A 27860-nucleotide genomic window follows, 5' to 3' on the forward strand; every position below is an offset into this window, starting at 1 on the left:
GCGTCCTTATGCGTCTTATAAGAGTGCAACTGAATTTTGTGCAAATGAAAACCAAACCTAATTTATCCAAATTCCATTAAAAAAAACTATGCAATAGAGTTTTGTAAACCTCTCTCCCTGGGTACTCAGTGGGAGGACTTGAGACTTAGTCTGAGTGGCACTCTAGGAACTCTGGGTAATAAATGGCTTTCTGGGAGACGCTGAGATCCCTGACATAGCTGTGAGCTCTGTTGAATTGCCTGAAAAGAAATGAAAGCACAGGTTTTGCTGAATAGTTCTACACGAGTCTGATGTCTGTGAGTTGAGTAGCTTGTGGTTGTAAACTTGTAAAAAGTGGACAGAGACAGATCTCTGTGATTGTTGGACTGTTGGATCCTTTAGCTTGAAATAGGCTGCTGGAGAAGGAGAGGCTGAACATGGGGGAGGAGAGAATTGCAGTTCTCAATAGACTATTGCTGCACATGCTCCCCTGCCCCTTGATTTTTTCTTGCTCAGATTCCTGTCACTTCTCCATGAGTGACAGCTGTATGATGCGCTGAAGCTCTTCTTCCTCTTGTCTCTGCCGTCGCTCTGCCTCTTCCTGTTCGCGTGCTGACAGCTCCATTGCCAGACGTAGCTGCTCATCATAGCTGCGTGGTGGCTCACTGGTTGGTGTGCTGCCAGAGCTGGACTCAGGGCTGGTCTTGTGCTGTGGAGTTCTGATAGAGAAAGATGACAGAGAGAGGACGTGACTATGATATCTGCAAACTGAGCCAAGAGGCTAACTGTGCATTCAAGTCCTCATGGAAAATTTGTATTTACGAGTTGCGAAGTCGTAATCAGGTGCGCTCAAGTCACTTTGGTCGAAGCATGACGGCGGTGTACCTTCTCTTGACTGACTACAAAAAAATACAGTAAGGTTTTTTTTTTAACTCTTCTTCTAAAAAATGAAGAAAAAAAATGCGCATCAGACGTGTTTTGCTTCTTTGTGTTTTGAATCAATTTATGAAGCCACTGTAAACTTTATGTTACATATTATATCGTAATGTTACAATGCTTTTGTATTTTGCGCAGGAAATTGGCTTGTTTTATTGTAAATAAAAAAGCCTGACAATAACTTGCTGTATATACTGTACCAAGCACATAATAACCGAAATCAGCTTCTGACACAAGTAAGCATTCAATTTCAACAAATTTACCATCAACTACAGACAACATCCATTGATTCCATCATGTTTTCTTACTGACACGCCCCCAACTCGGAAACTCTGAGCTCAAAGAAAATCCTGCTCCTAATTACGACATTGTGGTGGCAATCATGTGCGTTCAACTCATAAATACGATCTTTGCGACATGACTTGAACACACCATAACAATAAATAAACTGCTATTTAGCATTAGGAGACAAACGCAGTCTAACAATGAATGTGGGAAATCTTGTTTTTTTGGGAAAAATTGGTTTGAATCAGATGCAGCAGTAATGGACTGCACAGACATGAGAAGTGTTTTGGGTTGTATTGAGCAATCTGGAAAATGTTTTCTCGTTAAAGAAGCAATTTGTCAAATTTTAGGGCATTCTGATTCATGCAAAGTGCAACCAAAACATCCACAATCCTTCTCCATCCCCCAAACTGAACCCAGTTATTATGTATGTCTTGTGAGTTGCCTTTTTAGGAAAAGGGTAGAGCTGAGCACCATCTGGGACCAATGCAATGAAGAATTTAACTGGATTCATTGCATGGCAATATTATCACATTTAAAACTGGCATTTTAATACAAAGTTCATGCTTTAGGACTCTGAAATTGTGTGTGAATTTGTAAACCTATTTCAGTGATGCCAGTGAGTGGTGCGAATGGTACAGTACAGTTAATGTATCAGACTGGGGGAAATGGATCAGTGGTTAAGGCTTTGAGATTGGAAGTCCATGAGTTCAAATCTTAGCACTGCCAAATTGCTCAGTTCTATCTTGTCTCAATTGTAAGTCTCTAGATGTAAGCATTCACCATATCAGAAAGTTCTGTAGGGCCGAAGCACTGAAGAATATAGCATTCTACCCCATTTAAAACACTCATTAGCTAAAGATCATGACTTTTATGGCTGGAATTTGGTGTGCTAGAAGGTGAAAACCCCAAATCTCTGTAGGGCTGCCACCTCTAAGCTACAGTATATTAGGTGGTGGAAAAAGACTGAGTGGTGGTTTTGAGACTACAGGGATGACGAGATACTGACTGCAGACCTTTCCAGGCGGCTGGGGTCACATGACAGGGGATGAGTTCCTGGCTTACTGTTTGTCAGAGCCTCCCAAATCGTCACCTACAGAGAGCATAGTTAGTTTGGAAACATGCATCAGGGTACATTTGTGTCTTAGTATGTTTGCATGTACAAAATGATCTGATGAAAAACAATCAGTTTTGGGTAATAATTCAATTCAGGTGTTTACAAGTGCTTGTGTAATCTGATAACAGGCAAACACTGGAGCTACATGAGTCAGTGAATAACTTGGATTTTTTTTTTTTTTTTTGTCTAAATATGTGATATACAATCACTTTACAACCTGTAAACCTGAAGATAGGATGTCAGGGTAAAATACTGATATGCTGAATAACCAAACTATTGCATTAAAATCCAGGTGTCTCATCACTTTCTTGAAATGTCTTGAAATATGACAGAGGCTTTAATCCAATATATCATCGTATGACGTTTACATGTCCACCGGAATAATCTGGTCCTTCACAAATCAGGTTATAGTGTGTATGTAAACACACAGGGTTATGATAAACAAATGGATCTCTTATAAGAGAAGCACTCAACACTCAACACCCTGTGTTTATATAATATATATATATTCGTGTTTGTGTGTGTATATTTCTTACCTGGTCATACTCAGAGCCTGCCTCCAGTAGACTCTGCTGAATGGCGAACTGTAATAGGTCATCCTCCTCCTCACGCATACTCTCTCTCTGGTTCCCTCCAAGGATGCTGTAACCTCGTGGTGCCTCAAACACAGATGCTGGAATTTCACCTCCATGGCATGAGTCTAAGGTACACACACACACACACACACACACAGCATATCGGGTAGTGTATCACTGTTACCTCTGGGACTGTGGTGAACTACCTGAATCAGAATAAAGGATTTTGTTTGAGGCAGTTGAGCGAAAGATGGAATAAACATCTATTCATTCAGTTCAGATTGCTGTAATAGGTGTATCTGAATTGTTTAAGATGCTTTGTTGCTTGTGCTTGCTGAGTGAGGAACAGGCCGGTTCTCACTAGTCGAGCTGGAGCTTGACACGCTGGACGAGTCACTGCCGGGAGACGGTGTCTCTGTCCTGGAGCTGTCCTTCTGTCCATCCACACTTGCCTCTGTTCTGCTCACTCCCCCCTCCTCACAGCCGTTCAGGTTTCCAAAGGTGATGCGTGCATTCAAGATGTGATATATGGGGATCTCTGAAGCGAGTGAAATGAGTGATGCAAATTAATATGCAGTAGAATATTAAATGAGCAGTTTATAGTTTTTAGAGCCGTCTAAAAGTTTCAATTAGAATGAAAGAAAGTATTGAGCCTTCCTTGACCCCCACACCCAGCCCACACCCTCTGTTGAAACTACTGCTGCATTTCCAACCTACGAAACCCCCAAACCAATGACAATGCCCACACAACTACTCCGGAATTCATACTCGGGAGTTTGGGACAGTCTTCTCAACCCCAAGTTCAGCAAGTGACATCAAATCAACATGGCTGCTCACAGCATCAACGATAAACAAAGCAGCACTTCTTACACCGTATACACAGTGCCCTCCACTAATATTGGCACCCTCGTAAATATGAGGAAAGAAGGCTGTGAACAATTGTCTTTATTGTTTAACCTTTTGATCTTTTGCAAACAAAACACAGGTTTATCCAAAAACAAATCTTTGTTAGAAATAGGTGTGCAACAATTATTGGCACCCCTATGAATTCATATGAGAAAAATATATTTGAAGTATATTCCCATTGATATTTTACATTTTTTTAGTACATCTGGTTGACTAGGAACAGGAAATTGTTCAACCATGACTTCCTGTTTCACAGGGGTATAAATATGAGGTAACACGTAGGCCAAATTCCTTTAGTCATTCATAAAAATGTGTAAGACCAAGGAATATAGCTGTGATGTGCGGCAAAAAGTTGTTGAGCTTCACAAAATAGGAAGTGTCTATAAGAAAATAGCAAAAGCATTGAAAGTGCCCATTTCCACCATCAGGGCAACAATTAAGACGTTCCAATCAACTGGAAATGTTATGAATCAACCTGGAACTGGACGTTTGTCTATATTGTCTCAATGCACTGTGAAGAGGATGGTTCGAGTGGCCCAAAAATCTCCAAGGATCACAGCTGGAGAATTGCAGAAGTTAGTTGCGTCCTGGGGTCAGAAAGTCTCCAAAACTACATTCTGAAGCCACCTACATCACCACAAGTTGTTTGGAAGAGTTTCAAGAAAAAAGCCTCTACTCTCATTCAAAAACAAACTCAAGCATCTTCAGTTTGCCAGACACTACTGGAACTTCAAATGGGATCGGTTCTATGGTCAGATGAAACCAAAATAGAGCTTTTTGTCAATAAACACCAGAGGTGGTTTTGGCGCACACAGAGAGGTAGCCATATGGAAAAGTACCTCATGCCCACGGTTAAATATGGTAGTGGCTCTTTAATGTTTTGGGGCTGTTTTTCTGCCAGAGGACCTGGACATTTTGTTATGATACATGTCATCATGGACTCTATCAAATATCAACAGATATTAAATGAAAACCTGACTGTCTCTGCCAGAAAGCTTAAAATGGGCCATGGTTGGATCTTCCAGCAGGACAATGATCCAAAACATACATCAAAACACAAAAAATGGTTTACTGACCACAAAATCAAGGTCCTGTCATGACCATCCCAGTCCCCTGACTTGAAACCCATAGAAAACCTGTGGGGTAAACTGAAAAGGAGAATCCACCAGCATGGACCTCGAAATTTGAAGGATCTAGAGAGATTCTGTATGGATGAATGGTCTCAGATCCCTTGCCATTTATTCTCCAACCTCATCAGGCATTATAGGAGACTCAGAGCTGTTATCTTGGCAAAGGGAAGTAACACAAAGTATTGACTAAAAGGGTGCCAATAATTGTTGCACACCTATATTTAACAAAAAAAAAAATTGATATCCATGAGAGCAGAGTATTTTTTTTTTGAACAAATGATCAAAAGGTTAAACAACAAAGACAATTTTCACTGTACTAGTATTTGCTTTAGATCAACCAACATACAGAAATATTTGCTTGTTAACACTGACCATAAGTTCGCTGTTTTGAGAAGGTAAATATACCGTATTTACAGACTCTGTCTCTCAATATTTACAACTACCTAATTAGGAAGTACGTTGAATGCAGCATATTTTATGTATATTTTGTGAGTCGCCTTTTAATTAACAAGGACAAAACCTAGCAACTTATATGAAGCCTGAATGAAGAAACTCGCCAGATCCATTGCATGGCATTATTGCAAATTATTTTTCTTGGAAAAAAGTTAGATTTAAAATGATGTGGTTATCACAGGTAAATGTACATTTAAAACATTCTCAAACATTACGAACTGCACCTTTATTGAGTTTGTATGTGTTTTTTTTCAGACAATAACTGAAATGTATCCAAGGAAACAAACCAATTAGTGAGCACTGACCAAATTCAGATAATTATGAAAAGACATATTTAAATACACAGTTCATTTGTTCATGGAGCGTGGTGTTGAAGAGCTATTATTCAATATCTAACATACACTCCCCAAAATATAAAAAAGTTATCATTCCTGCAGATTTTTTAGGTGCGCTTTCATGCTGCGACTCTCCCATTTATCCTGGAAAGTTAAATATGAAAATGATTCTTTTTTTTTTCTACCTATCTTGATGGGAAAGCCTGGAGGCAGACGCAGTGTGATGAAGTCTCTGAGCTTAGCAAACAGGGCATTAGAGATGGCCATGAGGTCTATAATGGGAGCCACCTGCTCAGCCAGGGACAGAGGATGAGATTCACACAGCCATAGCTTGGCTTTGAACCTGAGTGCACAGGACAAAGTTTAGTGAATCATTACATTTAGGGTTTATTTCACTACTCTGTTCTTAACATAGAAGCTAGAATCCACATGGCAGTAAAGATGTCTGTGCAAAAGAGGATCTTGTCTCAGTTTTTTTATTATACCAATAAGAAACTACTCATGTTTTAACATAGCTTTCCCTCTGACTAATTCCCTTTTTTATCATTACTGTCTTTCCCCAAACAGGCAGAGAATGATTTTGATCATAAAAAGCATGTGTGAGAAGTGTGAGATGTGTAAGTACCTTTGTGTTTTGGTAGTGAGATGGCAAGGCTGACCAATATCTCTATGGGGGTGATTCGGATTTGGATTAAAGTATTCCTCAGCTGTCATGGCTCTGCTGTTCATCACAGGGCATGACATCTGGGTCACCATTGTTTGCTGTAAATTCGAGCGCACACACAAATCCTACACAGACTTGAAAAGCATCCTTAATACAAGGCATGCACAAAGCATGGATATTCCCAGGCTCAGAAGTGTTATTAATACAAGACACAGAGAGTAACACACTAGTGTCATTAATTCCAGGCAAACACAATGGGTGGATGTTTCCTATATCATGTGGCTTAAGACTGATAATGAGATTCATTATTACCAACTAACTCAGTATTATCGGTAAAGTGCACTTACCCCATTGGTAGTTCCCATATGCTGCTCTGCAATGCCAAGGAAGGATTGCAGTGGTGTTTTACTACCTACAAGATAAGCAGAGCATAATTAAAAAAATAATAACTCAGGGCCTCACATGGAACTCTACACAGAGACCTTATGAAAATCAGAAGTCACTATTTTTTAAATTATTTAAAAAATGGATACCTTTGGGTTTGGATTTGTGCTGTTCAGTGAGGTGGTCGGTCCGTGTTCGAGTGATCAGCTCTACGTTGGAGGCGCAGTACACCTGAAAAATGCATGAAGCATTTAGCGATGCCTGTGCATTTACAGGCAGACTCATTTCCTCTGGGATCAAAGGTATTGATCTGAGGACATTTCTCAATGAAACTGTCTCTAGCTCCTCAAGCTATAAAACCACACTATGCAAGAAAGTATATATGTGTCCTGTGTGAGTAGGGCAGAAAAGCAGTACCTTGGATTCGTAGCCATTCACCACCTCTGTTTTCTCACTTCGCCAGCCGAGAATGCCTGTCTTGTTCCTGCAATCAGAGGGGTAGATGTTTTAACACTGAGGATCTGCAGAGGTGAGTCTACATGCTCTCCATAGAGCACATACATTTCATGTTACCATACATTTCTTTTGGCAAGTCAATTAGGGCATCTACTTTGTTCACATCAGAGGTCATTTTAAAACAATTGATTAGACACAGATTTATTTTAGCTTTAATTCACTATAACAGAATTCCAATGGGTCAAAGGTTTACATATATCAAGTTAACTCTCTCTTTAAACAGTCTGAAAGATATGGCCAATTACCATAATTAGGAGTTAATTTAGTGTGTGCCTCTGGCTGTAAAAGGGCCTACCTTTAGATCCAGTGCTTTTTTGAATTTGATACCATGGGAAAATCCAAGAAACTCAGCCAAGAAATCAAAATTTGGACCAAACAGGAAGTCCAGTACCTCTTTAAGAGCAATTTCTAAACAATTGAAGGTACCAAAAGCATCTGCACAAACAACAGTATGCAAATCTAAAAATCTTGGGACACCATCATTAAGGAAAGAGGCACAAATTAAGTCTTAGTGATGAACGAACTTTGGTGCGAAATGTTCAACTGAATGCAAAGACAACAACAAAGGAACATCAGGTACCAAATATGTGCATATGCCATATGTTAGAGAGTGCTACCTCACCATGGCCTGAAAGGTTGTCGTTTCAAGGAAGAAGCCCCTACTCCAAAACAGACTACAGTTTGCATCCTCCTGGAGTAGTTTTCTCTGGTGAAATGCAACAAAAATGTTGACTGTTCAGCCATAAAGTTCAGTTCTATGTATGGAGGGAAAAAAATTGGCTTTCAATCTGAATTTCAACCCTGGGGTGTGTCAGCATCATGTTGTGTGGGTGTTTTGCTGGAAAAGGGACTGGTGCATTCCAGAAAATAGATGACATCATGAAGAAGGAGGATTATCTATAAATACTGAAGCAAAACATTTCTGATGTCAGCCAGAAAGTTAAACCATGGTCACAACTGGGTCTTCTGGGAGGACAGTGGTCCTATGCATACCTCCAAAGTTGTAACAAAATTAAAACAGCAAAGTAAAAGTATTGGAGTTGTCATCACAAAGCCCTGACTCTTGAATCCTCTAGATTCGAGTGTGTCTGATAAAGGAGGCTAACAAACCAACAGAGTATTGTGTGAAGCTTGTGGAAGGCTACCCCAAGCATTTGATTCAAGTTTCAGGGAAATGTCACCAAACACTATCAAAGAGTAAGTAAACTTCTGATCCACTGAAAATCTGAAATATTAAATTAAAGCTGAAATACATACCCGACCAGTCAAATGTTTAGACACACTCATTCTTTATTTTTATTATTTTTCCCCCACATTTTACAATAATAATAAACTCATCAAAACTCTGGAGTAACACAAATGGAACTATGGGAATTATGCTGTGATAAAAAAAAAAAATCCAAAATAAATCAAAATAATTTCATATATTAGCATCTTCAATGTAGACACCCTTTTTGCCTAGAATTTCCAGAAATGAATTCTTGGCATTTTCTCAACCAATTTCTCGAGGAATGACCCTGAGACCCTTTTTAAACAGTATTAAAGGAGTTCCCACCTACTTATTGGCTTTTTATTTATATTTATATTATATATATATATATATATATTCAAACATTTACTCATACACCTTCAGATCAAAAGATTTTTAAGCTCAAAAGAAACATTTCAGTCAAGTGTCTCCAAACTTTTGACCAGTAGTGTATGTCTCTTATCTTTTTGTTTTTAATGACCCCTCATGGAAATAAAGTAGATACCCTAATTGACTTTACACAGGAAATGTATGGTAACATGAAATGTGTGGAGTTGTGAATATGTGAGTTTGAATGTCTTTACCCTAGGTGTATGTAAACTTTTGGCCTCAACTGTGTATATCACATTTGAACTTCCTTCACCCTGGTTGTTAAGTGTATCTTTGAAGGGTGTTTTTGTAATAATGGTTACCATTATTCATGGCTCACCTTTCAAAAGCGATGTTCTTGGTGTCTAGCTGTGTTGTGACCACTGGGGCAGAGAGCCGTGCAGCTACCTGCTCATCACTGGGCTGCAGAATCCCCAACAGACTGAGAGCATTACTTTGAGGACGAGAGGAGGGAGAGGATGGGAAACATGGTAGTGTCTCACAGAACACCAGCTGTCTGTCATGGTCCACCTCCATCACCATGGCGCTGGAGTCTGAATTACATGTAGAACGGGAGGAGTCAAAAGGAATCAATAAGAGACCACAGGAGCTACCTAACCATTCAGTTTGAATATATGGGTAGGTGACTCTATCCTAGACATAAAATGGTATTAAAACAGAAAAAAATGAGAGGATGTGGATGTAAAAAAAACCTCCCTTTCACCTTGTCCTTTGAAGATGAAGCTGCGGTTTCCTCGCTGCCAAGTCATCTGCTCAAATCCTATAAGTGTTGTGTCCACTCGAAGGCACTGGCCACTTTTCCACACTCGATATGTGTCACTTGGACAGATTCGAGACACCAGTGGCACTGAAACAAAGAGAAATGTGAAGTCAGTGTACAAACCTTATATAAAAGGTGAATCGTTAATCTACTAACCTAAATTCATAGATATAAAATTCAACTGAGCTTGTGAACCTCTTTTGCAAGGCAGACATGTTATGTACACATAACCTCGATTAGAAGGACCACCAAGAACATCTACACTAATGAAGACATCAATTGCATCATGCTTTGCAAGAACAGATTTTGGTAAACAGGTCAAGTTTTACCATAGTTATTATGTAAGGAATAAAAAACACTTTGTTTTATTATAGAAATATAATTTCCTTCAGGGTGGTAACTCTGCCTTATGTTGGGCCACATCATATAACCCCATTGTTGATTATTATCCTATAACAGCAAGCCCTGATGTGTTTTATTACACTTATATCATGGCAATTTGTTAATAACAATAATAAATTACATTTAATGTTGTGGAATGTCTGGGAGACAAGTTCGTTTCTGTTACCACTTATGTTATAGCAGCTACAGTGCCTCCAGGTGGACTGAAATCTTCAGTTTTTCAATTGGATTTAAGTCTGGGCTTTGACTTGGCCGTATGCTTTGGATGTAAATTTTCACCCTCGATACAGATTTCTGGCTGACTGGAACAGGTACTCCTCAAGAATTTGCTTGTATTTGGCTCTATCCATGATGCCCTTGATGGCAACATGACTTCCAGCCCTCCTGCTGAAAAGCAACCCTGCAGCATATTTCCATGTGTTATGTTTGGTCTGTGCCAAAAATAACACATTGTTTTTTAGACCAAATGACTCAAAATCTTTTTCCAAAAGCGCACAGATTTTGTCACATGCCTTCTAGTGAAATCAAGGAGTGGCTTTTAACCTTTCTTCTATAGAGGCCGGATCTGTGAAGAGCTTATGATATTGTTGATGTCTAATAGAATCTCCTGTTTCAGCCAGTGAGCTCTGTGAGTCATTCAGTGCTATAGCTGCCCTCTTGGACAATACTATGACAATTGTCCTTCATGCCTGAACACTCAGTTTGGAAAGACAGCCTGATCTGGGTAGTGTCTAGGTTGTGACATATTTATTCCACTTTGTTATAATGTATTTCACAGTGTATTTCACAGCACAGAAATCTTTGTTGATCTTTTTATGACTTTCTCCAGCTTCTTTCATCCTAATAACTTCATCTGGAAGCTTCATAGGCAGGGCCTTGGTCTTAATGACAGCAAGACTGATCTGCTCTGCCGTTTTAGCTGTGAGTCCTTACAAAGTTAGTGATATTTATTGTGCAAGAATACATTTGGACACAGGTGGATTTGAAATTAACACAGGTGTACCTTGTTTAACATATTTAGTGCGAGTGCTCGAAAAATTAAATACTAGTCCTGATTTAGTCTGTTAAAAGAAAAGGGGTGAATAGTTATCAATTAAGCAGTTTTTATTTATTTTATTTTTTTTAAATAATTTTGAGGACATTAATTTGTCATTAATTTGATTTTATTTCTGTAGAGAGTCACTTTTCTATTATAAGCACAATTCTGTTATACTTAAATTTGCGCAAAAATAGAAATAAAAATACTTACTAGGGGTGATTACTTTCTTGAAGTTAATAATAAAAAAAAAACCCACATTGTCTTGTTAGCGAGAAACAGGAAAGCACGCTAATATACACCTGTGATTTTAATTACAGCCCTCACTATTGTCAGAGCTGCTGTTACAGAAAAACACAAAAATAACATTTCTAATTTCTAATAATTGGCAGCAGTGAATGAAAGCATGTTATACAATTGTAGAAATAGTTAAGAGAGGAGATGAATCAATAATATTTATGACCACGAAATGAAAACCGTTTAATCGACTGGTTCTGAGTAACCCATTCGGATCAATCCATTTTCACTAATGACTTCATAAGGTACAATGATATTATTATAGAGCTGTTTGTTACTTATGGCCCTTATTAAGGCCCCTGGCAACAATCTGTAGGCAAGCAATGTAAGACTATTATGTTTTAATAGATTCAGGGGTGTGACACCATCAATTCAAGCTTTTCAGCTGTGCAGAATAAAGTACATGCATAGTTGTAGGCTAGTCCCATGCTCAAGAAAAAAACATACCTTAAAATAGACTTTGATTTTGATTTAGATTTTGGATATTTAAAAATAAACATTAAATTCCCACTGCTGTTCCGGTGTAATCATGGATTGGCCTCCAGGGATAGTGGCTACCTTGGTGTTGTGTCTTGTACTGTACTAATTTCAGTGTGTGGCTTGACTGTCTGTCTTGTCTGTGGGTGTGACTCTTGCCACATTTAACAATCTGACTGCCCAACTAGTGAGAGATTTGCTTCTCAAACAGTATAAAATCAAGACATTTTCAACATTTACCCCTGCTCTCATCATCTGCTTTGTGCCGCTCTTGCTCCCACAATCCTTGGCACATTTTCACCTGTCTTCATAGAAAATTAAAGGTATCCCAGATTTTAAAAAAGCATCTCGTTGAGAATGAACCAAATTAAATGCTGGATTTAACACTGTAAACCATAACACTCATCTCCAAACTCTCAACTATTGCCATTACTGATGCTGCTCTTGCTTGCTTTGTATCATATATACTACTATACTACTTTATTGTACATCTCTTGACACTGTAACAGAAGGCGTTCCTCAGAGACTGGTCCTCTGCCTTCTTTTCCATTTACATTATTGTCATATTTATTATGCATACGTGTGTGAATATCAAAGCTATTATTAGTCTGCATTTGCTATTTGACACTGGAGCACTTCTTCAGAACATGATCAGAATGCTGTGCCAGGCTGAAAATGCTCTGAAAATACAAGAACAAAGTGTGCAAACAGCCAACAAGCCTTAAATGTTCATATTAACTAATTTGGGCTTTTGTAAAAAGACCCAGAAGGTCCAGAAGGAACTCAAGATCAATAATCAAAGAGGAAGAACAAAGGAAAGAAAGCTGGGTGTATTAGGCAAATCTTCTGTAAACTGGTGTATTTCATTGGAAAAAGCACCAGAACACAAGCAGAGCAACATCAAATATATCATCCAGTGCAGTCAGGAAGGTACAGATTTGTATATCAGTGATGTAAAATAATCGCTGGTTAATAACTGCTAACAGATTAGTGTGTATATATATATATATATATATATATATATATATATATATATATATATATATATATATATATATGTAATGTATGTATATAAGTTGAAAAATGATATGAAATCGTTATATTGGACAAGCAGGTCAGTAAAGATGGATTACCTCAGTATTCCTGGATTTAAAAAAAGAAAGACAGAAATAGAGACTGTGAGAGTGAGAGACAGAAAGTGACAGAGGCAGGTGGCACAAAGCCCTGTCTCCACTTCAAAGTCTTTGAACAAGAATCTTCACTAACACTCTCTGACACAAAATGTCCTTCTGAAAGAGAATCAATCTAACTGTAACATCCTTCACAATGATCCTAGATTGTCCCAGCTAACACACTATTTAGCATCAATGTCATCTCCTATTGGTACTGTAGGGCCTTAACTTGCAACATGGTGACTGTTAAATTCTGGTCATTTGATTACCATTGCTCTCATTTCTAAATTACTACCGATGTTGTTATGTTGTCTGACAGTGTTCTGATAACAACTCCAAGCTGCAACCGCTCTTTATGTCAAATGGCCATTGTTCATTAGATAGTGTTCTCTGCGTGACAGTCTGGGAAAAACATTTGCATGATCAAACTGCTATATATAGTTCTGGAAAATACAGCTTGTCCTGAAATGAAATATGTTTCCCTTTTACATGCATCTCAATCACATATTAAGGTATAGCATATTTAAAGTCTGATTACCCCAAAGGTTTAAAGGGAGAAAATCACATTTGAAGATTTCTACCTGTACATTTATAACCTAAAAGAAAAACATTACTGTCGAATTTTAAAGAATAAGTTTACTATGTGAAATGAGTTTCTGTCTTATCATCTTAGGTAAAGGTCACTTGCAGCATTCAACACGATTTTTAAAACTTTGTCCACTGCCATCTGTTCAGGAGGTTAAAATGAAACATGAAACCTTCTTTGTTTTGACTGTACACTAATCTGTTATATTTTTTGAGCTTAAGTAAATTACATATAATAAATTCACACTGCTAGCTAGCTAACTTAAGTTATTACTGTCTTTCATGTGGGAAAATATTGGTATTAGCAACTGCTGGTTTATAAAGCAAACAGTTTTTGGCAAATGAGGGCTACAGCATATACAGGCTCCTGCAAATCCACCCATATATATGAGATTAACTACTGATTACCACAAGACAACTACGTAAAGTGTGTGCCAGAACATGAGTAGTACGTGAGTCATAATGCTGCAAAGCTACGTTGCCATGATGTATCGAGGACTTTCCCTTTTCCGGTTCTCTCTATGTAATTGGTCAGGATACTATAACGAAACTTTGGTCATCAGGATATGTTGTGTCTGCATAATAACAATGGAATTCGGTTAGCTGAGAGAGTTATTACTGATTCAATTATTTTTATTTTAGAATCAATTGAAATATCTTTGTAGTTATATGATGTCATTATAGGAAACCTCTTAAGCGTTAATAACCAAGTGGGTGTAATTAATGTTGTGTTAAAACTGCTTTACATACCCCAGCTTGTAAACTCCCATTTCATCTCCACGTAAAAGTCTTGCGCCTGAGAGAGAGATGAGGAGGAGAAAAAGATGAGTGGAGAAAAGACAGAAGGTCAGTCTGGGGTCAGGAGTCTACCTGCTCAACAGGATTTTTAGACAGATAATATGCTTAGTCCCTGACCTACTGAACCTGTATGAGAATGTATTTATTGATAGAGATTTCAAAGCACTTACATTTACATTTACATTTATTCATTTAGCAGACGCTTTTATCCAAAGTGACTTACAAAAGACTTACTTCTGTAAGTCACTCTGATTAACTCACATGTAAATGTAGTCTCTATGTGTGACAGGCCGTGTAAGAAAGAACAGAGCATACAGCAGAAAAGGGGGACATCAATGCATTTCTTGTGTTAGTTCATTCATCAGAAACAAATTTCTAATAATAATAATAATAATAATAATAATAATAATAATTCCTTTTCTAGACACTCAAAGGGCTTTACATAGTATGGGGGGGGGTCTCCTCAACCACCACCAGTGTGTGGCATCCACCTGGATGATGCGTCGGCAGCCATAGTGCACCAAAATGCCCACCACACACCAGCTATTAGTGGAGAAGAGAGTGATGTAGCCAATTCAGAGATGGGGATTATTAGGGGGCCAAAACAGAGAAGGGCCAATGGGGGAACTTCGCCAGGACACCGTGGTTATACCCCTACTCTTTTACGATAAATGTCCTGGGATTTTTAATGACCACAGAGAGTCAGGACCTCGGTTTAACGTCTCATCCGAAATACGGTGCTGTTTATACAGTATAGTGTCCCCGTCACTATACTGGGGCATTAGGCCCTACACAGACCACAGAGTGAGCACCACCTGCTGGCTTCAGGTCACTTCCAGGTGAACTCCAGTGAGAAATTAAGTAGGGATGCACCGAAATGAAAATTCCTGACCAAAGCCGAAACTGAATATAATGAAAAACTTGGCCGGAGGCTGAATACCGAACACGTTTTTTCACGTTTTTTGCATTTATTTTGCCATTTTTTTCACCATTGCATAAATTAAATAGTCAAAATGTGCTTTTTACTATTTTGTCTTGCTTTTCAAAGAAAAAAATCAATTACAAAAACTACAATTTCAAAATATTTATTTAACACTGAACATTTTTTTTTTCATTCCAGCAGGCATAGGCTACCAACAAGGCACAATATAACTTTAAATAAATAAATTAGTATAATAAAAATAATTTTTATGTGGTCATCTTTGAGCCCCCCTTGAATAGCCTGTTAGGCCTACAACTGACTGCTGAAAGAATGTAACACTCTGTAGCCTACAACAAAAACATGCATTAAAAAGTGCATTGACGAGAGTGCAAAAAATGGTTCTATTCGGCTGATTATATTGGGGATATATACTGCTCGCATCCCTGTACACCTCGCGGAGTATTATAGTAGATATAGTATAGTTAGATACGTTGTTAATGTTATGTTCCCTTAAATAAATACGTCTTTACCTGCTTCTGTACTGTACTCCCTTAGGTCTTGCGATGTGACAGAATACTCCGGAACAGAAACAAAACAAACGCATGTGTCCACAGTAAACAATGTCACGGTTGTCAACATCCGAAGAGCATGCACTCGTGCACGTAGCTCGTGCATGGTGCGCCCCCTCATCGCTCCGAGTGCGCTGCCGGAAGTGGAGGTCGTGAAATTCGCGCATCTCACTCTGGTTGCTAGGCTATTTGGCACGTCATCAAACACGTCATTGTTCGGTCAAATTTATTCTGCCTTTTCACTTAGTCAGCCAAACACCGAAAGTGCTTTTTTTGCTATTTTCGGCAGAATAATTTCGGTTGCCAAACATTTGGTGAATCCCTAAAATTAAGTGAATTTCAGTTAGTGCTCAGGGACAGAAAGAGGAAGGCAGAATATTTAACCCAGTTATCAAGCGTTATCAGAGATTAGTTTGTGGGCCAGAAACCAAGCCAGTGCCTGTGTGGATATATACTGTGTACTTACATCTCCAATATGTGATGATGTATTTGTCTCTGTAAGTGTTCATTTCTCTGCCTGTATCAATTCTTCATGAATGTGTTTGTGTGTGAAAATTAGCATTCTGGGAAGTTATAATGCAAAACAGAGCTTTTTTTGTAGAATGCTTTCATCAATTCAATGGTATTTGTAACTTAAGCATTAAACCTGTATAGTTCATCCTTTCAGGCATGAAACTACTTATACAGAAAGAGAAGTTACAATAATCCTCACAAACACAAACACAAACACAGAAGTGTTTCAGATTCCTGACTGCACATAAAACCTTGTGAAAAGCATAAACAGATTGCTTCTTATTGTATTACTCCAGTGTTTGAAAGTGTGATGAAACATAAGAACAATTTTGGCAAGACTTTTTACAGTTCAGTGCAATGGTTGTAATGTTGCATTCTTGTCAGAATAAAGACTTAATTTCTTGTTATTTATTGTTGGCTTACATAGCTGAGTAGAAGTGTCCAAGATGTTTTCTTTTTCAGTAACAACTAGATTACCATCTTGAAGGACAAACACCTGTCTTTAAGTCCCAAAAACTCAGTCATTAGAAAATGAGGACTGAAAAAGCAGATCACATTTTCTTTTCTTTGTTGTTGACTGCAATACGATATAACATAAAAGCTAGAGACAATTTAGAATGATGATATGATATGATGATATATAAACGATTTGCAGCTTAGAAAATAGCACTTGATCCAGCACATCCCTTTTTTTTTGCATGATGAGATAGAAATATACAGCGGTCAGCAACAGAAAGCGTAAACGCTCAGATAGCTTAGGCTATCTTAGCTATCTTACCTGCACTGGCGGTTAATTGTGTGTTAATGTGTTAATGTGGCCGGGACATGCTAAATTGAGGTCATGAAATTCTAATGTGTGTTCATGATGTAGGGTATTTCATCATGCTTTTAATTCCCTGTTTTCTCTTGATGAAGACACAAGAAAGCGACTTTTTGTTATGTGGAGATCACAAGACAATTACGTCGTGATCATGAGAAAACAAGAAAGAAAGAAATAATAATACATGGCCTCTTAGGGCTTCCGTACTGTTTTGAATTGTCAAATGAGTAAAACAATGAAAATGTTTTTGTTAATTCGGTGTTGTCTCCTGTAAAGAAAATGTGCCGATGGGTTCAAGGACAAGCTGACCAAGCATTCATCTGCTTTGCTAACCGTTCATTTAGTTCACAATTTTATCAATATAAAATTCTGTCCTTAAGATAAACAATGTCTCAGTTTATTATGCTGTCTCATATGAATTTCAGGATGACATATTGTGATTACGAATAAAACTGTCAGACAGTGTTGCTGCTTTTTGCTTGAGCTGATTTCGAGGTCAGAATCGCATGTAACAGAGATGTCTCTGCAGGTCTGAATAGTGTTATGTGCCATTTCAGTATTAACCCCTCATTCACACATAAACTACAGATGCAGTGGATCGATATTCAGTTAAAATATGGGGGACTGATTTTAGGTTGATTTTAAGCTGACAGTCCTTTTTTGTGTTCTTTTGTCAGTCAGCCAGTCACGTTCACAGAGTCTCTGCTCTATACATACAAGCGCTAAAGTTAAACCTTTAAGATTATACTTTTCTAAACACACTTGGATACAAATTTTAGATTTGCAATATTTGCAAATATTTGCAAATATACCTGCATTTCATAAGCATTAAGAAGTCGTATACATTTTGATGGTTCTCTCTTGGGCTGTGTTCTGGCTTTAGATGTGCTGTTTTGTTTCTGCCATTAAAAGCTGACCTGCTGCAGTCTTTCTAGTAGTCTGGGGATCCCTGCCAGTCTCTTAACGGTGCGCTGGTAGTCTCTGTGGCACAAGACCAGCCGCACCAACTCAGCATCACGCAAGCTGATGGCTTCCTGCAAAACTGTGGTGGACAGAAAGAGAAGAAGAGAGAGAGATATACAACTATGCAAACATATTCAGTATTTAAATACAGGTGAGATACCATATTAATTGATTATCACGTTTGATTTATAATATAGAATATGAAAAGAGAGAGAGAGAGAGAGAGAGCAATGTAAGAGGATTTTTTTTTTACTGCAGTCATAAAGGGAAATAACAAGAAATAACGTCTCATATAAAGCTGAACATCGTTTTATGGTCTCTCTTCCCAGCTATCTTGCTTGCATTCTCATTGTGTACCACCCTTCATGCTTTTTTGTTTCTGAAAGAATCTTTGTGTTCATACTCACAATATTAACATTAATGGTCTAATCTCCATCATAAATAATGTGATAATTGGGGGGAAACATTAGATTTACACACCATACCAGATGTCTTTACATGTTCTTAAGTAATGTAATAATGTGAATGTATGCAGTCACGTTACACCCTGACAATAAATCCACCATAGAGTTTGCTTTAGAAAAAAAGGTTTGGAATATAATTCAGTATCAGATATCATAGTATGCGATTTACACGGCCACTACTGAACTGCTGAAATTGTATTATTAGTACTTATAAACACACTCTGTGTTTGCAGTGTTGCTGTGCTACCTGTCCAGCCGTTGCCGTTCTCTTTGCTGACGTCAGCACCATAGTGCAGTAGCACTCGAGCGCACTCCAGGTGGGTGAGGGTCACAGCCAGATGCAGAGGAGTGCGACCCCGTGGGTCTAGCACCTCCAAGTCCACCTGAGAAAACCAGAAGGTGAGAGAAAGAAAGCAAAACAGTGCCTCACTTCCTTCTTAGGCACGTGCACAGCTGGGAAATGGAAAGAGACGGTTGAGGTGAAACAATGCGATGGCGAGAGAAGTGACAAGCGATAATTAAACCATCGCACTTGAAGCTAAAATCATAAGAAAAATGAGAAGATTCATAATAAATGCTAGAACAGTTCAAAAGCAAACCTGTACCTTTCTGGCCCTTGACTGCCACTGGGGCTAGGAAAGAGCTGACGTTATGCTTTATAAGGAGAATATATCTCAGAGCTTATCAGTGAAAATGCTGTTATTTATGCATGCTGTATATCCTGGTTGATCACATTTGATGAGCTGGCAATCTGCCTGGGATTCTGTCCACACACATTAATTTTACTGTCAGGAAGAAAGGTCGTAAGCACTACTAAAGGCAGGGCTGGGCCGGCGTGATAATGAGGATATGCAGATTTTAGCTGTGCCTTACGAATGGTTTATTTCGAGCAAGCTTACAGTAAATGAGTCACATAATGGTAGTTTTATGCACATGCCTCAGACAGGCACATTATAATGGAAACATATTACTGCCTGAGGGCTTGCTGTCTGCTGGGAGAGCTGTTCTGTTTCCTTACAGTTGCGCCAGCAGCCTAAGTGCTTTATTACAACCACATACAGTGTGTGTGTGTGTGTGTGTGTGTGTGTGTGTGTGTGTGTGTTGTTTCTTAGTTCTTTAGATTGTCTCTGTATTACAAATGTTTACATGACTGCCTGCATGTACAGCCAGTCGCCTTTCCTGTATAATGTGAGTCTGATTACTGTCATCTCTTACCTCATGCTCTGTAGCATTTTTGTCTTTATTAACAGATTCACCATGTTTATGTGTGTGTGCGTGTGTGCTGTAGATACAGTCCACCCATCTGTAATGTTGTTCTGCATAGGAAACCTACTCCCATGTGTGCATGCAAGCTCCCTAAGCCCCGTTCCCTGCACTGCAATTAGCCAGTTCCCTCGTTAACACCAGCAGCGTGTTCATGAGCAACAACTGGGGCATGAGTGGCTCCCCAAGGAGCCGAAAAAACATCATCTCCTTCACAATGGAAAAGGGAGGACAGGAAAGGTGGGGACACAGAGGGAGTGGAGGGGCATTGCTATGGTAACAGACGAAGGAGTGTGACACGACGGGATGGTGTGATGGAAGGAAGCAGAGTGAGACCCAGGGATAGAGGGATAGAGAAAGAGAGAGAGAGAGAATGATGGGAGCACAATTGGGATTTTAAAGTAAATGATGGCTTTTCTGTCAGTCCGATGGGAAGCCCAGCGCAGCTCAGCTCAGATAGCCCTGAGGCTAATACAAGAGAGAAGACAACAGCTGAACACTCAAGGGAGAGTGAGAAATAAAGAGTGAGGGGGAGATATGTATGAAATTCCTTCTTATGAAGGGGTACAGAGTGATATTTAACAAGAAGACAGAACAAGCATAATTAGTTGTCAGTGGCCTCTCATTGACCTGCTCTTTGCCATTTATCCACCCAGTCTAGTGCATATGCACATTTCTGCTCGCCCACTTCCTCCACACAAACTGAACTACTGTTGGATCGTGCGCAAAAAAAGGCCTTTCTTGTGACTCAGTAGGCAGTGACAAATATTACTTTTCTTACCAAAGCAAATGGATCCAGATCGTGTGCAAAGTCGGTCATTGCCTTATTATACCCAGTTCATAGTAGCAAATATGTAATTATCAATAGAAAATATATGCTTACACTGCGCTAATTTACCATTCACTAACTTATACTATGATTTTTTTTTTTGTAAATAAGTAACCGCTCCCTAATTATCCTATATTTCCCTATGTCACATGAGTAATAGTGTGTTCCTGGAAAAGGAGGAAGGCCCTGGTGTAAGAGAGTGGTTGAATTTTACAGCAGATAAACTAAATAAATTCAGAAATTATTAGATCGTATTCATGAAATCAAATATTTTATTTATTTAACCATACACTCTTTAAAAAGATTAGCTTTATTAAAAGGATTAAATGTGGAACCTGTTCTTAAAGGGAAACTTTTTACTGTAGTGTTCTACAGAGACACTTTAAGGGTTCCCTCATACAGTCAAACCAAAATACTTTTTAGGATATTAGACTTAGAAGCCTTGCATAAAACAATATAAATAAATATCCGCCTTGTATCACCCACCTTACAGCTGTAGGTAAAAACTAATTTATTTCATTTATTTGTTCATTTCTTTATTCATTTACGTTTTCCACCGTATGTTCTGCATTCATCTTATATCGCTTTTTCTACCTTACCTCACTATATCAATCTGTTTTCTCTCTCATTTCTGAAAAACTGATCAGAACATTGTTTAAAAAAAAATATTAACAATACTTCCGGCATGTCGTATAAACATTATGGTGATAATCGTGCTGTACAGAGTGGATCATTTGACTGTTCACACACAAACCCCCCTCGAACACACGGAGAGCTATATAAAATGGTAGTTAGTCCCTAGGGTTTCAGGATATTATGTCATCTAGGGTCTTCCCTCACATTTTAGTGCCTGCGCTCCCCATCCCAAATTTTTTCTTCCTTCTTCTCTCCCGGGTGTAGCTGCATTATTGATAGTCATCTCTGGCGGAGCATCTGCTCCTGCGTTCTCTGTGCCTTTGCTAATGTTTTCTGGCAGCTACTTAAACCTGCATCAATCTTTTATTGGGAGCCCAAATTGTGTATGTGGAATGTAGGCAAAGGTACACTCTGTGTGTGTGTGTGTGTGTGTGTGTGTGTGTGTGTGTGTGTACAGACGTCTGCAGTTGTGTGTCCGTGGGGGGACAAGATGCAAAATGCAGTGCGTGGTGAAATAACCTAGTTATGAAACATCCTCTGTGTGGGCAAAACATATGAAGGTGTGCACAAATGCCACCAATCAGTAAAAACCGAGCACAAATGAACACAAACAATGCTGTCTGATGGTCCTTTTAGCAAGTATACTCTCATCTAACACCAGTCATAAGAGAGAAATCAGACAAGCAGAATAGAGAATGTGGAGCTTTTGAGGAAAAGTGCTCCTGATTACTTCAAATTTCAACCAACACAGTGTCAGTGACTCAGACACTGTGGATGGGAGAGAGAGAAGAGAGAGAGAAGAGATAAAGAGAGAGAGTAAGAGAGAGAGAGATTGGGGTATCCTTTTTCCTGAGTACTAGCTGTGTGGCTGGGGTGATGCACAGCAAGCTGACACACATCACTTGTTCTGACAGAGCCATTACTGATGAGCCAGGCTGAGGAAACACATTTTTAGTGTAGACGGCAAACAAGAGAGAAACTGTGTGCAGAAGCTAATAACTTCCTTATAAAATGTCACACACATTAGATTCTCAGCCCACATACTCTGTCTGTACTACTGGAGCAAATATTCATTAATAACACAGAATCTCTAACACAGAACCTCTAACACAGAATCTCTGATATTAATGAATATTTGCTCCAGCAGTACAGACACAGAATTTATAACACAGAATCTCCCTCTTCTTTTTGGTGGGGGCTTCGTGAGCTTTGATTTATTTGTGGAAAATGTAGTCATACTTGCTCTGACGTAGACAGAATGGATGCTTAGTCAGCAATTGCATACTTTAACATGGCCTTAAATATGAACAATACCAACCTCATATCACACCTAAACATTGTCAGCTTTATTTTTCATCACTACACTTTAGCTCCCTTACTTCTATACAGCACCCTAAAACAAAGGCTTTTCCTTTCAGAAAGGGCTACATGAATACTATAGAAGCCTTTTAGGACGCGTAACCATTTAAAGATTCCTTGAAGAGTCCTTTTCCCCCATGTCATGGTCGTTGTGGTCATGGTAAATGCAGACATTGGAATGAAAACTTGCAGTGGTGACGGGTATTTGGACGACCCAGGGTTATTTAAACTTACCTACAGTCTAATCCCTTCACGGTTCAATATTCTATGAACAATACTTCATTAGAGAAGGGTTCTTAAGGTTTACAAATTTCACAATTAAAAGGAATCGGTGAGGCCAATCTTTTGTCTGACTAGACACTCCTTAAGGCCAGTTTGAAGTCTACACCCTTCATGAGAAAAAAAGCCTCCACACGTTCCAGGAGAATGCAGAGGAGCATCAGCACAACCTAGCTGTTGTTTTGCATATTCAAATGACAATAGTGGAACTTGTTTATTAGTAACATGATGAATTACCCATAAGGAAATGGCATGCATCATGTAGATTCCTGACAGACTTCTATGTGCTTTTCCAAAGCCTGCCACTGTTATACCATGAGTAAATCCTGTCCAGAACCCGTAACGAAATCAGACATGATCCTCAAAGTATCTTCCATTTCCTCATTTCCAGTTCAGCATCCCACACGATCATAACATTCTGTGGTCTCGTCTGTGCAGACATCTGTTCAATCTTTTAGCCATGTCAGTTGCTGTCCCATCTCATGCTTCCCCGTCTGTTAAAAGCCTTCAAATAAGTTAACTACATCTCAGGCTACTCCCACCCAAGCATCATCCTTGTCCCTGGTGACAGCATTCTGCAATTAGTGTTGGGTTTCATGGTGTAGGAGACAGGCTGGAGAGACTGAGGACTGAGAGAAAGAGTTGCCAACAGAATAAACTAAACATGGATAGAAATATAAGTCATCCATGCTGTTAGAACTACATGTGAGCAAGGATATTTGTTACCAATGCAAATACAGTACCCTCCATTAATATTGGCACCCTTAAATAAACATGAGCAAAGAAGGATGTGAAAAATAGTCTTTATTGTTTCACCTTTTGATCTTTTGTTCAAAGAATTCACAAAAATACTCTGATCTCATGGATATCAAACAATTGCAAACACAACACAGGTTTATAAAAAAATAATATCTTTGTTAAATATAGGTGTGCAACAATTATTGGCACCCCTATGTATTTATATGGGATAACTACATTTGATGTATATTCCCATGGATATTTTACATTTTTTAGTGCACCTGGGTGACTAGGAACAGGAAATTGTTCAACCATGACTTCCTGTTTCACAGGCGTATAAAAATGAGGTAACACATAGGCCAAATTTCCATAGTCATTCATAACAATTGGTAAGACCAAAGAATTTAGCTGTGATGTGCAGCAAATGGTTGTTGAGCTTCACAAAATGGGAAGTGGCTATAAGAAAATAGCACAAGCACTGAAAATGCCCATTTCCACCATCAAGGTTAATAATTAAGAAGTTCTAGACAACTGGAAATGTTATGAATCAATCTGGAAGAGTGTGTCTACATTGTCAATACTGTCACTGTGAAGAGGATGGTTCGAGTGGCCCAAAAATCGCGAAGGATCACAGCTGGAGAATTGCAGAAGTTAGTTGTGTCTTGGGGTCAGAAAGTCTCCAAAACTACAATCTGAAGCCACCTATATCACCACAAGTTGTTTGGAAGGGTTTCAAGAAGAAAGACTCTACTCTCATCCAAAAACAAATTCAAGCGTCTTCAGTTTGCCAGACACTACTGGAACTTCAAATGGGACCGGGTTCTATGGTCAGTTGAAACCAAAATAGAGCTTTTTGTCAATAAACACCAGAGTTGGTTTTGGCGCACACAGAGAGGTAGCCATATGGAAAAGTTCCTCATGCCCATGGTTAAATATGGTGGTGGGTCTTTAATGTTTTGGGGCTGTTTTTCTGCCAGAGGACCTGGACATTTTGTTAGGATACATGGCATCATGGACTATCAAATATCAACAGATATTAAATGAAAACCTGACTGCCTCTGCCAGAAAGCTTAAAATGGGCCGTGGTTGGATCTTCCAGCAGGACAATGACCAAAACATACATCAAAATCAACACAACAATGGTTTACTGACCACAAAATCAAGGTCCTGCCATGGCCATCCCAGTCCCCTGTCTTGAAACCCATAGAAAACCTGTGGGGTGAACTGAAGAGGAGAGTCCACCAGCATGGACCTTGAAATTTGAAGGCTCTGGAGAGATTCTGTATGGAGGAATGGTCTCAGATCCCTTGCCATGTATTCTCCAACCTCATCAGGCATTATAGGGGAAGACTCAGATTTTGGCAAAGGGAGGTAGCACAAAGTATTGACTAAAAAGGTGCCACTAATTGTTGCATACCTATATTTAAGATTTTTTTTTAAATAAACCTGTGTTGTGTTTGCAGTTGTTTGATACCCATGAGAGCAGAGTATTTTTGTGAATTTTTTAAAACAAAAGATCAAAAGGTTAAACAATAAAGTCAATTTTTCACAGTCTTCTTTGCTCATATTTACCAAGGTGCCAGTATTAGTGGAGGGCACTGTATTTAAGCAACGGCTGTTTCCAGCTAAACGGGATCCTATACGTGATATAGCCATTTCTCTCATTCACTTCTGCACACTTCTGCGTAAAAAGCTTTATTATTATTATTATTATTATTATTGTAGCTATGTTGTAGGCAATATACATAAGACATATTTATCTCTCTGTTGTGCCACTCCTATCAATTGTTGTTGTTGATGTTGTTATTTTTAAAGTCTGTACTTTTTTAAAAATCCATTCTCAATTTCCTTAATCTCCTCCAAACCGGCACCTATCTACTATGAGTCTGTGCTCCTTTTTTCTGCATGTTCAAAGCAAACTGCAAATTAAGCTCCTCAATTTGGCTATCTCACTGACTTTCTTTCCCTAGTCTCCAATTCAAGCTCTTTGCTATTGATGACCTCGCTCCTCCTTCATGGTAGCTCGAATTTTTCTGCTCTGTCTGTTCCAACACCCAACACCGATCACATGCTGGTGCCGCATTTTTACCTTTGTCATTGAAATGTTCCCTGTCTTTCCAAACTTGAGCATTGTAGTACCCTTCTCAACATTTACATACACACATGCCTGATCTTAGCTCACTGTCACTCTGAACCATGAACCTGCACTCTGTGCAAACCATGACCAGATTATGCTGTCACCAGTAAATCAGATAAAGCAGGGGTGCTTCATATGACAGCATTAATCTGTATGGTTAGTTTTGGATTTATCACTGAGGGCCAGGGATATAAAGCTGCATATGTTCAGTGACACATGCTGGAGCTCTGAATTTAAGCTTGTATGTATGTATGTATGTATGTATGCAGTGTACCAAGAAACTTAGCTCAGTAATCTAGAATTCTGTTTTACAGGTGGTGCTCATTAATGCATATTGGACACCTCAGTGTGCACCAACAGGCCACATTACAGCACATTAGAATTTGTAAAACAAAACAAAATATATAGCCTATGTTTTATTATATAGCAAATGTTGTCCAACATTTAATCAGATCATTTATAAATATCTACTATTCTCTTTCAGGGGGTATAGCTATATATCTGGCCATATGGTACAGCTGGTAAAAAAAAAAACTAAACAGAAAACATTTCTATGCTATAACCTGCTTGTATACATTATCATACTGTTGTGATCTCTATTGCTGCATTTATATCTAATTAAAGTGGCAATTCCATGCTAATGTCACATTAATGCGTGGATTTAATTGTATTAACATGTTGTAGCTATCTGATGTGCTCCTGACAAACACTCTCTAATGAAATCTTTTGAAGACTGACTGGAAAATGGAGAAGTATCATTCAAGAAGCCATTGTGCCTCCGCTAGTGCTAAACACACCCTCTCTCATTTACACCATTTTACCAGTGCGCTGTAAAGGGACACACTTGCTGAGGGGATAAAAAAAAAAAAAACCGCAATAAATATACCTTTCGCGATAGTAAGTTGAAGACAGGGAGGAGCAGTTCTCCGTGGACTTTAATCCATGTTTTAGGCGTGAAACAGCTGATAATTAACAAGTTAACGCTTCAAGGCTGAACCAGGTGTAACAGTGTAGAGTCGCGCGCGGGGGTTTAGCCTCTAAACACACATAAGACTCCATGCTAGCATTCGTTAAATAATACGAGTGACTTTTTGACAAAAAATAATATATATCATAAGGAGGTGTGTTAATTACCGTGGCACACCTTTCTGCTGTCAGACATGGCCCACTCAAACACACAGACACACAGACACACAATGCTACCGTACTAAAACAGTATACTCAATAGTATGTCACAATAATAACAAGGCCATGGTGACATTTTGCCTACTATTTAGTAGGCTTTAGTAGGATGCGGTTTTGGACACAGCCACAGAGACCGGAACCCTCTCACCTGCTCGCTCCCTAAGAGCTCTTTCTCCAACTGCCGGTGTTTGTTGTGCCAAACGAGATAATGGAGGCGGTATCGGCTCTTCTCTGGAGTTTTCTTGGCTGAAATCATCCTCGGAACATACTTCCTTACCGCTCTCTTCCCTTTTTTTATTTGTATTGATTTATGTATTTCTTCTTCTTCTTCTTCTTCTCTCTCTTTTTTTTTTTTTACCGTGAGCCTATTTAGTCAATATTAAAAGGGGCGCGTGCTGATTTATCGCTACGACGCCAGATGAGGGAATTTCTCTCCTCTGGCACATCCAGCATCCCTTCCTCATAGTAAAAGTCCGAGAGCTAAGACGGTTTAGGCTTTCTAGAGATAAGTATGATCTGCTGCCTCCCTCGTCTCTCACTCTGGTGTTCTCGCTTCCAGTCTGTTACTTTGCTCTAAAAAATCAACGCCTATGAGCGAGAGCTCTCAGCTGCTCCCCTTTCGGTGATCACGCGCTACACTGTGATGCTGTTCACTGCGCATTTAACGGCACGGTGCGCATCTAAAGATGTCAGGATACAAACCCCGTTCTTTATGTCTTAAGCATCAGGAATGTCTG

The 27860-nt window shown here is 39.0% G+C and overlaps 1 protein-coding gene across 1 annotated transcript; it reads right to left on the reverse strand.

Moving 5' to 3' along the window:
- Positions 1-454: 454 nt before the first annotated feature.
- On the reverse strand, positions 455-27860 carry ankrd13b (ankyrin repeat domain 13B). The gene is made up of 15 exons (XM_053646628.1): positions 27272-27860; positions 18945-19080; positions 18188-18312; positions 14399-14444; positions 9623-9766; positions 9239-9452; positions 7182-7248; positions 6914-6995; positions 6728-6792; positions 6342-6478; positions 5902-6059; positions 3254-3430; positions 2854-3017; positions 2217-2293; positions 455-698 (listed from the first exon to the last, which is right to left on the reverse strand). The coding sequence occupies exons 1-15, from the start codon at positions 27377-27379 to the stop codon at positions 503-505; spliced, it is 1896 nt and encodes a 631-aa protein (XP_053502603.1). The 5' UTR covers positions 27380-27860; the 3' UTR covers positions 455-502.

Source organism: Ictalurus furcatus, chromosome 17 (assembly GCF_023375685.1).
Source record: "Ictalurus furcatus strain D&B chromosome 17, Billie_1.0, whole genome shotgun sequence".
Classification (NCBI taxonomy): domain Eukaryota; kingdom Metazoa; phylum Chordata; class Actinopteri; order Siluriformes; family Ictaluridae; genus Ictalurus; species Ictalurus furcatus.